The sequence below is a fragment of the Balaenoptera musculus genome, chromosome 20 (assembly GCF_009873245.2).
Source record: "Balaenoptera musculus isolate JJ_BM4_2016_0621 chromosome 20, mBalMus1.pri.v3, whole genome shotgun sequence".
Taxonomy (NCBI): Eukaryota; Metazoa; Chordata; class Mammalia; order Artiodactyla; family Balaenopteridae; genus Balaenoptera; species Balaenoptera musculus.
In genome coordinates, this window is record NC_045804.1 from 34,028,072 (window position 1) to 34,039,641 (window position 11,570).

At 57.3% G+C, this 11,570-nt stretch overlaps 1 protein-coding gene across 1 annotated transcript; it reads right to left on the reverse strand.

The window, feature by feature from the left end:
• Nucleotides 1-711: 711 nt before the first annotated feature.
• MPO (myeloperoxidase) lies at nucleotides 712-10,785 on the reverse strand. The gene is made up of 14 exons (XM_036837162.1): nucleotides 10,759-10,785; nucleotides 10,521-10,598; nucleotides 10,278-10,371; nucleotides 9,777-9,952; nucleotides 9,417-9,540; nucleotides 9,188-9,317; nucleotides 8,911-9,117; nucleotides 7,725-8,043; nucleotides 5,760-5,920; nucleotides 4,143-4,398; nucleotides 3,506-3,676; nucleotides 2,459-2,696; nucleotides 1,519-1,733; nucleotides 712-800 (listed from the first exon to the last, which is right to left on the reverse strand). The coding sequence occupies exons 2-13, from the start codon at nucleotides 10,594-10,596 to the stop codon at nucleotides 1,526-1,528; spliced, it is 2,160 nt and encodes a 719-aa protein (XP_036693057.1). The 5' UTR covers nucleotides 10,597-10,598; nucleotides 10,759-10,785; the 3' UTR covers nucleotides 712-800; nucleotides 1,519-1,525.
• Between the last annotated feature and the right edge of the window lie 785 nt (nucleotides 10,786-11,570).

Genomic DNA, 11,570 nt, shown 5'->3' on the forward strand with positions numbered 1-11,570 from the left:
TTATCCTGCTAGGGTGAAGTGCCGGGGGGCTCCTATGGGCATGGGAGCCCCAGCATCCTGCATACTTTCAGGTTCCAGCTGTGGGTGTCCCTCCCCAAATGTGGGAAGAAGGGAGGGAACAGGGAGGGAATCCACCAGTCAGAGGGATTAAGTTCCAGGCAAGTTTATTAGGGAGGTATGCTTCTTCCCCTCCCTCAGCCCAGCCTGCTGTCCCGGTCTGGGAACCTGGCCCCGTGAAGGCAGGAGTGAGAAGGAGTCTACTGTCCTAAGGCCTCCGAACCAGTGTGCCAGCTGCAGGGATGCAGGATCCAGAGGTGCCTTGTTATCTGGGGAGGGAACTACCTTCCCATCACCCCTCCGCTCTTCCTCTCCTGCAGGAAAAGTGTGTGTCCCCTCTATTTCCCAGCCTGACACAGAGTGAGCACGTAGCAAATACTTCCCAGAGCAACGCACGAACAGAAGGGCTTGGTGACCACAATTCCTGTTCCCTGGGGAAGGTGAGGGAAGAGGGTCTGCTTGGTTTGGCCTGGCCCCTAGGCTTCTAAGAACTGACTGCCTTCCATGTATGAATCAGCCAAAGGAGGACTCCTGGATGTCCTGACCTCCAGTTCAGAAAGGGCCCTGAAGCACTGACCACCCTGGTTCAAGTTCAGAGCCCAGAGCAAGCCTCATGCTGAGGGTCCAGCCCCACTGCAGACAGAGCAAAGATCCCCATCAGTGATTTTTATTATCATAATCATCAGGTACAAACAAATGGTACAAAAGGGCCAATGGGCCCCAGTCCCTCTCCAGGCAGGATCCTGTGAAAAAGCAAGAGAAGAGAGTAAGCAAGAAAAAGGGCAGCCAGGGACTGAGCCTGGCTCGCACGGGCCCATAACTCAACCGCCACCCACAGCCCAACTGCTACTAGCCACTCCTCTGGGGTCGCTGGTTCACCTCTGCTCCCCGGACACTCTCAAGGTATAAGCTCCGCGAGGGCAGAAACAGTGTCTGACTTTTTCTGTATGTTTCCCATGCCTAGCACAGTGCCTGGCAGGTAGTAAGTGCTCAATAAACCGAGTACTAGAGAATGCAAATGGACCTTCTAAGGAGCCGTGATAGCTGTTATTTACAGAGAAGAAAACTCAGGCTTAGCAAGGTTGAGGAACTTGTCCAAGGTCACACAGCTGGTGAGCTGCAGAGGCAGGATTTGAACCCAAGCAGTCTGGCTCCTGAGCCTGTGCTCCTCACACCAATCTACTCTGCTGCCTTCCATACTTAGTACATAAACAGCAAACACACACTCACACATACACAGCACACAAAATACCCATGTTCACACACACACACAAAATGCAATTTATATTCATTGCGCACGTACACACACACACACACACACATGAATGAATGTCCAGTCATTGGTTTTTCTGGCTGGCACCCAGAACCGGGATGGGCTCACCTAGGGAAGGGAGATCTCTGTGGTTCCAGCTGGCCAGCTCAGGTATGCCCAACCTGCCCCTCACCACTGCACCCCCTTACCCAGCCTCTAGTCCGCGTCCCTCCAGGAAGCCAAGTCCAACGCAGGGAGGGCACTGCAGTTGACAAAGTCCCGAGGGAACGTGTTGGATGCGAAGATGTTGTTCTTGGACACGACGGTGATGCCTGTGTTGTCGCAGATGATGCGGGGCAAGGAGATCTTGGCCAGGGCCTGCTGTTGCTGCGGGCTGAACACGCCCTTGTTCTGCCACCAAAACCTGCACGGGAACACACCTGGCCACTGTGCCTGAGGCCCTCCTGGGCCGGGAGGGCGTCCGCTGGCTGGAGCTGCTCCCAGATGACAGAGGACCACGGCAGTCACCGGCCCCACAGCACGGGGGAGCTCCAGGCCCTCAGGCAGCCCGGGGGGGTTCAAACAAATAGAGCCCCACTCACAGCTGCCCAGCTGCCTCCCCCGCCCATGCCCCAGCAGCTTCCGGGCACCGCTGATGACAGACCGGGAGCCAGGCCCACACTCATTCACAACGTAGCCAGGGCTACATCCACGTGGGGAGAAAGGCTCTTGGGGGTGGTTTATCATTTGTCCACCCGGAGTGGGACACCTTTTAAAAATGATCCCAAAGGCGCGATTCAGGCTAGGGTAGAACTGGGTGTGATAGATGTCAGGACCCCAGGGAAATGACAGTAGGAGCAGCCATGGGAAAGCAAGGATGGGACCTCTCAACAGAGACTGGCGGTGCCGTGGCGGCAGCCCGGGACCCGGAGAAGTGACTACGAGTGGCATTTTCTCTCTTCCCTTCTCTACAACCAAGGGTCCAGGTCCCTCCTTGCTGCGCCCCCAACAGATTCAGGGCACATTAGGGATGACCCTGAGGCTCCCCAGAGCACACTCCTTCTAGCAGGAGGAAGCTGGGGCCCCCGAGGGTCGGGGACAGGCCCACCGCCACGCAGCGGGCCTGAGCCGCTCGGCCTCCGTCCTCACCGATCGCCGTCGCGGAGCTTCCTGAACTGGGTCCCGATGAGGCAGGCAAGGAGCAGGCCCACGCGGCCTTCGCTGTTCAAGGGCTCGGCCACAGCACCCATCCAGATGTCGATGTTGTTGGGCGTGCCGTACTGGGCCATCAGCTTCCTCGCTAGGTCCAGGTTCTTCAGGACCGTGCCCAGCTCGCCCACCGTGCTGGGCTGCGGAAGTCCGCAGAAGCGCCTCCAGGCATTGTACCCTGTATGGGGGGAGGGGAGAGAGGCCTGTGGGTGGGTCCCAGAAAGGCCACCTTCCCAACACAGCGAGGCCACGTACTGAGGTACCTGAGGGAGGGGAGGACACAGAGGGGCTGCTACCAGGCTATAAACCCCCCAGGGAACCCTCCGGCCTCTCCAGGGGCCTGGGGACAGCTGGGTCTCTCCAGGAGCCTCTCTGTCTTCCCCTTGCCCTCCCACCCTAAGGTAAATCCTAAATTGCCATAACTCCTGCTGGGTCAAAGAATAGGAGCATCTCCCGGCCCCCTGTGGAGATCTCAGACCCATGATGGGCGCAGTGTGTCTAGAAGGGTCAGCCACACCAGCTGTCCTATAACACGGGCACGGGCCTGGCGTGAGGCTGATCTGGGCTCCAGTTCCAGCTCTGTCATGGACTTGGCTGGAGAACCTGGGCAGATTCTGAATTTCTCCAAGCCTCGGTTTCCTCATCAGTAAAATGGAAGTGATAATAGTCTCTTCCCCTCAGAATTCATGTAAAATGAAGCAAAGTGAAATGAGATGGAGACAGATTTTCAGACTGTGGGCGGGGGCTTGTGGTTATTACGACGATGCTCTAAGTTGGAGGGTTACAGCAACACAAAGGAGGCGGGAGGTGCTGGAAATGGGGCAGGTGGACCTAGGGAGAGGTAGGGGCCTGACCTCAGACCGCATCCTAAGAGCAAGGTTCTGGGGGTTCGGGGGAGCCCTGGGCAGCTGGGGGCACTGGAGAGGGCAGGCCCTGGAGTGGGAGGTGGGGAGGGGTGGGGCCGGGGAGACTCCTACAGCCCCTCACCTGGGAGGCCGTGGTCCCGGCTGCGCTGCATGTTTAGAGCGGGCAGATCCAGCCCGATCCTCATGACCTGCTCAAACAACCGCTCCCGGATCTCATCCACCGCGATTTGGTTCTGGCGATTCAGCTTCGCAGGGGTGGCCATGAGGCCCCGGAGGATGGGGTCGATGCCACCTGGGGCAAGAGGAGCAAGGTTGGGGGAAGGGTCTGGCTCAGTATCAGAGCTCAGACCGGAGTCAGGTAGAACCAGGGGGATTGCAGAAGAGGGCCGGGCACATGCGGCTTCAGGTGCCAAGGTGTCCCCAGCGGGCAGGTCCTCACTGAGGCTTTGAGGTCTCGGGCGATAATGCCATTCAGACTGGCAAGGCTCAGGTGCTCCCAGCCCCTGGCCTCCCGGGTCACTGAGAATTATTCAATACAACACACAGGAAGGAGCCAGCTCCTTACAAGCCATCTCCACCCCACTCTTTGTTATCAGATGTGCAAGCAGAGTCAGGTGAACTGAGGCTGGAAAGTCAGATCAGATCCCCAAAGATGGAAGGAAAGAGGATTTGTTCCACCCTAGTTCCCTGTGACCAAGCCCACCCCCATCCCACCCTCGGCTGCCAGCTAACTCACTCCTGGCCTAGGTCCCGCTCACCTTCCAGCACAACCCTCCAGCTGGCAAAAAAGACCTTGCTGAGCGGAACACGAGGGTTGGGTTGCATAGGCTGGTACTGATTGTTCAGGCGGAACATGAAGGGTTGGATGAGGGTGTGGCCATAGCGGAAAGCGTTGGTGAAGACGTTGGCGATGCGCGGGTCCACCGAGTCATTGTAGGCGCGGTACTTGGGCAGGTACTTCCTCATGGCCACCGGCCCCAGCACCAGGGGCAAGTAATCCCGGTAAGTGATGATCTAAAGAAAAGTCACGCAGAGCAGCCTCTCCACTCACCCCGCCCAGCAGATTCTTTGCCTGCTCCTGACTCGGGGGATCCCTCCCTCGTATATACGGCCAGGGATTTGCCTCCCACAGCACTGGAGCTGAGTCTCACAGAGTGGCACCGAGTGGCACAAACAGAGCTCTAGTGCTTGCCTGCTGTGTGCCCTTGGGCCAGTTATTAACCTCTCTGAGCCCCAGTTCCTCAAATGTAAATTACGGGTAATTATGCTGCTCTCTGCCCTAAAGTATTACATAAAAAAAGGGCTTTGTTAGTCCTTGCAATAGCTCCCTTGCCCTTGTTACCCATGGTCCCATTTCTCCTACAAACTTATTAGCTCCTTGAGGGCAAGGGTTGTATCTCATTTCTCTTGAAATTTCTCAGTGCCCAGCAAGTGCCTGGCTCACAGTAGGGTTCAATATATTGCCTGTAGGAGGAGGGGGCAGCAAAATGGAAAAGGGCCACCTTAGATGCTTTCTCCCAGTGAAAAGAGAAGAGATGGAACGGTCCCACTCTAGATTCTAGACTCTGGAATTTCCTCTGAGGTTTAAATGAATCTCACTTATTTTCTTAGTGCAAATTGAAAACTCACCCTCAGCACCAGCAACTCTCTCCCCTCCAGGGTCAAGGAGTAGTAACAAGGGTTGTGCATGTGCATGCGTGTGTGTGTGTGTGTGTGTGTGTGTGTGTGTGTGTTTATGTCTTGGGGAGACAATGGGGATGCTGGAGCATCAAAAGTTGGGAGAAGGGAAATCCCCTGGTGGTCCAGTGGTTAGGACTCTGTGCTTCCACTGCAGGGGGCACGGGTTCGATCCCTGGTCAGGGAACTAAGATTCTGCAAGCCATGTAGTGCGGCCAATAAATAAATAAATAAAGCATTTAAACATTTCAAAAAAAGTTGAGAGAACACCCCCCATGGATAAGCGAGGATAAGGAGAGCAGGTGAGCTGTGATAGAGCTATACAGAAGAGGGAGTGTGCAAAGGAGCGAAGGGTGATGATGAGATGAAGGAAAGGAGAAGCATTTACTGAACAGCTACTGTGCGCCAGGCACTTTAGAACCACCTGTTTAAACCTCCCAGTACCATTCCCGGTGGACAGGAAAGTATCAGTAGAAAGGTCAGCAAGCCTGGGAAAGAGGGGATGGAAGGTAAGTGACCCTTGTCAGGCATTTAGTATCTGCCAGGTGTTTTCATATGTGTCCTTTAATCCTTACAGTATCATGGATGAAGAAACTGAAGCTCCTGAGGGTTAATTTGCACTGCTAAGATGTGGCAGAGGCATGTCTGGATCCCAAGTCTGCCGACCCCTGGCATCACTGATGCGCAGGACTGCTTACCTGGACCATGGCTCCCACGATCTTTCGGGCTTCCTGATAGAGCTTCTCTCCATTCCAGCAGGGGTTCAGGCGCTTGAGCTCTGTGGCCAGCCGGTTGTGCTCCCGCAAAAAGAGTGTGTGCATGGAGGTTAGCTCAGGCATCTCACTTGAGCGGGTGTCCCCTTGGGGAAGCAAAAGCTACTGTCATTCCTAAGACCCCCCTCCCAGAAAGGACTTGCTCCACTGAAACCCTCTCCCAAGCCAAGGCCTCAAATGCCCCTTACCCAGCCCTCCTCTCCACCCATCTTTCCACGCCATGCTCAGTTTACCCCTCCTCTAGGAAGCCTGCCTTGATGCCCTGGTCCGCCATAATAGCTCTTCCTCTCTTTAGTGGCACTGCTGGTCAGAGGTGCTCATTCACTAAGCACCAGATCTGACACAAGACTTGCCACCTTCCCACACCTGAGACTGGTAGCACCTTGAGGATAAGGACCGTGGCTTGTGCCTTTTTGTATCTGACCCTCCCACCCAATGTATACATAGACCCATGGGGTTTAACACAGTGCCTGGTACAAAATAGGAGATCCATGAATACAGCTTGATTGACTTATTCTCTTGATTCAGGGAAGGCCAAAAAGTAGCATGCACGTTGGCTCTCCCTATTTTCCTGTCCATGTGAGACACAGTGAATGATCACAGCCCTCTCTCCTGCTAAAATTGGATGCAACCTCAGAATCCTTCTTAACACAGGACTCTAGAAAGCCAGTACCATCTGCTCAGAACTGCCATCCGCACCTTACTGCATACTAATTGTGCAGCCTGCTCAGGGCAGGGAGCCAGGGCACAGGATGTGTGAAGTCCACCCCTGAGACTGTGCGAAAGAACGAAGTGTGACCCTCTGATCCTCTAGTCCTCTCCTAAACCTGCTCTGGAAGTACCAGAAGGCTAGGGCCAGGCCCATTTCTGCAGGACACTGGGTTCAGTCCTCCACAGCTCTCAAGTTTGTTGAGAAGGATATTCTCTGAGAGCAGCTTTTCCTTCCCACAGCCTGACAGAGGTCATGACCATCCGGGCTGGGAACATGTGGCTCAACACCAATGTGGAGGCCAAGGAGCGCTGCTCTTCCCCCGCTAGCCCAGAAAAGCCCACCCTGGTGCTGACCTTGATTCTCCTCCCCAGGGCCCAGCCATCGGGAGCCACCAGGAGGTGAGGTTGGGAGGCCAGAGAGAAAGGCCTCAGACCCACTGTTGGGTTTAAAGGTAAAAGCATAAAATTTCTGGGCACTACCACCATCATTGCCCCAACCATATCCCCAGGAGTGCCAGTTGTTTAAATCGAAAATCCCACCCTCTCTTATTACAGGGAATCAAGGTGGATAGGTGGGATGTTCTGGAGCAGCTCTGCCCAATAGAACATGAAGATGGAAATGTTCTACATTTGAGCTGTCCTATATGGAAGCCACTAGCCTACGAGGCTATTGAGCACTTGAAATGTAGCTAGCGCAGTGGAGGAATCTTGTTTTTAATTTAAGTTAATTTAAATTAACTTACACGTAAATGAAAATAGCCATGTGTGGCTAGTGGCTACCATATTGGATACTGTGATTCTAGAGGGTGAGGGTGCCATGTTGCTCTCTGTCCCTTCAGTTCCCTGTTCCTGGAGGACTCAACTTTCCTCTCTCCCAGAGTCCAGAGGGAAAGAGAGCGACAGAGAAAGGGCTGAACAGATGGACAGAGGCTCGCTCCTTGGCCATCCCTGAGTCTCCTTCTTAGGTTTGGGGTTATTGTTTTTGTTGGTTTGGGGTTTTGTTTTTGTTTCACCTTTTTGGCTCCAACCAACTTGTTACCAAGGCAACTGGATTAATATCATGAAGTTGGTGAGGACAGTCTCTCTAAATGCAAACCCACAAGGGGCTCTCAAACAGGCCCGCTGTGGCTCCGGTAGGGGGCACCCCTGCGTCAGCCCAGGTCCCTGCCCAGGACTGACCTGCCAGGAAGCAGGGGATGTGCGCCGAGCGGTTGGTGAGGAGGCAGGGGTCATCGTGCAGGTTGTCAAAGGGTAGCAGGGCCCGGCCGTTGTCTTGGAAGCGGGTGTTGACGGCCAGCAGCCCCAGCTGGTTGGTCTGGTTGCGGAGCCGCAGGGCGAGGGCGTCCTCACTGCCGTACACCATGCTGGCGTCCACGAAGGAGGTGAGCGCGTTGATCTGGTTGCGGATGGTGATGTTGCTCCCTTTGCAGGCCGGGCTGGAGCGGAAGAAGGGGATGCAGTCACGTTGGTTCTTGATGCGCGGGTCGTCGGGCGGGATCTGCGGCACAGAGAGAGGCCCGGCGGGCTCGCCGAGGGCAGGGACAGAGATCAGGAGTGGCTCTCCCCCGTCCACCCTCCTGAAGGCCTTAATTCCCACCTCAGAAGCAGCCTAGAGCCCAGGACCAGAGGGGGCAACCCAGACACTAAAACGGAGCTCCTCGGCCCCCTCGGCCGGCAGGAAGGCGTCTCAAGGCCTCCAGGGGATCAGCCTGAGGTTCCACCAGCAGAGCGCCTCCGAGCTGGAGGGGTGTCAAGTAGGATGCTGGCGTGGGGGATGTGGGGCTCCCTGGAGGGGGTGTGGCCAGTCCTCTGACCCCTCCCCTCAAACCTCCTTTCTTTCCTCTTTTCTGTCTCTGCTCCTCCCTCCTCTGTTCTCTAGATCTGGTCTCTACACTCTCCGGGGGCCTCCTCTTCCTTTTGCCTTCCTCTCCTGTCTCTTCCCTGTCCCTTTCCTCTCTCTCACTCTGGCCCCTGTGTCTCTCTCTCTCTCTCTCTCTCTCTCTCTCTCTCTCAGATCCTCCTTCCTTCTTTCTCCCCTCGTCTACCTACTCTGCACCTGCCTCAACCAACCAGCCCACTCTCAGTCCTGCTCCAACCCCAAAAGCCAGCCTCTGTGTGATGTGGGCTTGGGGAGAGGGAGCCCGTGAGTGGGGAGGGAGGAGGACTGAGCCCCCGGCACCTGCACACAGAGGTCTGAGGGACGGTGGGAAGGTCCCTAGCCCAGAGCGGCGGGAGATGGGGGCTCAGGGCCAGCCTTGCTGGGAGCCAGGGAAGGAAGGCTGGGCACGGAGGGAGGTGTTCCCTTCCGGGGACGCTGCCCCTCCCGCGACCCGGCAAGCTGGCCGGTGGGGCAAGGAGGGAGTACCTTGAGCGGGAAGCAGGGAGGTTGCTGCAGGCAGCTGGTCTCGCAGTTGAGGCCAGTGAGGAAGGAGACGCGGGCGGCTGGCTCGGGGGTGAAGTCGAGGTCGTGGTCCAGCAGCTGGCCCCACTGCATGAACAGGAGCGAGCGCTCCTGGTCCGGAGTCAGGTTCTCCGTGGGGAAGCGCACGATGGCGTTGGAGACGGCGCGAGCCTGCGGGACACGGGGAGTCAAGGGCCCTGGCCTCGGCCGGGCCTCTCCCACTCCGCGGGCCAGGGCTCACCAGGGGCACCGGGAAGCCCTTGCGCTTGACCCCTGGCGTCCAGCCGAAGGGCAGGGAGAAGCCATCCTCGTACTCCGCCGGCAGCCAGCGCGCAAAGGCGCGGTTGGAGGCCCCTAGCGTGGGGCTGCGCCTGCAGGGGTGGGGGGACAGGGCGCTGACGCCATGTGGCCGGGACCAACCCCCTCTAGCCACCGCCCGCCCGCCGAGGGGCGGTCCCCAGCGGCCGCACCTGTTGTTGCACTGCCCGGTGATGGTTCGGTACTTGTCCTCCTCTGGGCACCTCACCCCCAGGTCCTGGTAGGCGCAGCCGCTAGTCTTGGACAGCAGATCCAGCTGGGCAGGTGTCAGCACGTCTGCGGGGCCGGGAAAGTACGGGGCGAGTGGGAGCTGAGACCCTATTTTCTATCCTCTGCTGGGGCGAGTGGGAGCTGAGACCCTATTTTCTATCCTCTGCTGGGGAGCCTCGGTTGGGGGGTGTGGTCTGAGGACATGGAGGGGACGCTAGGATGCCCCCTGAGACTCTCTGGAAAGAGGGGTTGGGGGAACCACTGGGACTGAGCGAGGGTCTGGGATGTAGAGGGCACGGTACCTGTGACATTGAAGCGGCCTGGCCACAGGGGCCGCAGCTTCCTCTCCAGCAGGCCTAGGGCCGCGTGCAGGTAGTCAGCAGCCCTCACAGCTGTCCTGGTGGCTGCCACCGGCTGCTTGAAGTAGGACAGGAGTTCCATGGGGCTGGCCGAGCCACTGCGAAGCCGCTGCTTGATGCTGCTTGGGGGAGGGAGGAGGGAGGGCCAGAGGAGGGAGGCAGAAACACTCAGCAGAGCCCCAGCCCAGGGTTCTGGGCACAGAGGACAGTGTAGACAGACCCACAGTTAGGAAGCAGGTTTCTCTTTTTAAACAGGGTTTGGACCTGGGTGCCCAGAGGCCAGGCCATGGGAGGCATGGTTTGGAAAATGTTCTCACACCCAGAGATAAAAAGACTGACAGACAGAGGGCCCCACGCCCAGCCACAAATTCCCCACTGCCTGTTCCTTCTCTGAAAGGCCTGGGACAGCCTTGCCCAGAGCCAGGCCGTACCCCGGCGCCCCACCTTTCCCGCCGCTCCTTGTAGGCTTTGTCCACTAGCCGCTTGGCCTCCTCCATGCAGGTCAGCACCACCGAGGTCTCCACTTCCCCCAGGACAGCTGCCCAGAACAGGGGTCACGAGGTCAGGAATGGGGCCAAAGCCCCCATCAGGCCCTAGAGCCCGGGTGGCTTACACTGAGGAAAGGCATCCCGGGGACTCAGAACCACCCCCAACACACCACCTTTTCCCTTCCTTCTGAACTGTTACCTGGAGCGGCACCCTCAGAAGGCTGGGGCGTGGCTAGAATGACCAGGAGTCCTGCTAGGCCCAGGGGCAGCTTCATCTCTGCAGCAAGGCCCCAAGCCCAGTAAGTGTCCAAAGCCCACAGGGCATTTAGGGAGAAGAGAGCCCCACGTCCCTCTCCTCCCAGGCCCCTCACTCCCACCTTCACCCCCCCAGTGCCCCCTCAGTGGGTTCTGCCTACAGACGGAGTCCAGGACCCTACCTCCAAAGTTCCAGTGCTCCACCTGGCATTGGCATCACCTCTTAGCTAAATCTGGGCTTTTATGTCCTCCAAGCTGGGGGAGGGGCGGGGCAGATGAGGCCCGCCCCTGGAGGCTGAACTCTCTCTCCTCCCCGCCTGAGCCTGGGGTGCCTAGAAAGAGTTCTCTGATATGGGTGAGACGGGCAGGAGAGGAGGGATCAGAACTGTCTCCAGCCTTTGAACTTAGTACCCCCAGAGTTTCTCAGCTCCCCATTGTGTGCCTAGACCAGTGCTGTCCCCAGGGGGCGCAGACAACTAACCGCCCCCCTCCAAAATTCTGGTTCAACTGAGTATCCAAGGTTCCTTTGAAAGGGACAAAAGTTAGGAACTGACAACCTAAGGAATTATGGGAAACAGAAGGTGAAGGAGAGACGTGGAGTGATGATGGCCCGATCTGCCTCGGGGCACCATGTCCCACCCCCAACAGTAACCTGGCCCCTGTGGCCAACCTTGATGGGCAGCCCTCCATTCTTGGAGAAGGCTAAAGGGACAGGAAATCTGGCTGGGGACCGTTGGGCTTCACAGGAAAGAAGACCCTGGGGGCCGTGGGCTGAGGACCAAGGTTAACTTCCTCTATCCCTCTCTTCATCCCCTTTCCTCTTGGCTTTTGGTAGGGGGCTGTCTCCAACATCCCCACTATCTGCCCCCAGATTTCAGGAACCAGGAGAGAAGTGAGCTGGTTGTGGTTAGTGGTCAGTTGGGTGACACAGCCCAGTGCCTCCCAGGGACAAGATCAGTGTCGTTAGGATTTGCATTAAACTTTTGAAATAGAA

What these genes read in the sequence shown, in the direction of transcription:
- MPO (XM_036837162.1), bottom strand. Translation starts at nt 10,596, where the DNA reads ATGAAGCTGCCCCTGGGCCTAGCAGGACTCCTGGTCATTCTAGCCACG. An exon ending in ACCGGGCAGTGCAACAACAG is followed by an intron (nt 9,318 to 9,416) that starts GTGCGGCCGCTG and finishes CCACCCCTGCAG; the next exon opens with GCGCAGCCCCACGCTAGGGG. An exon ending in CCGGGACCACGGCCTCCCAG is followed by an intron (nt 2,697 to 3,505) that starts GTGAGGGGCTGT and finishes CCCCCCATACAG; the next exon opens with GGTACAATGCCTGGAGGCGC.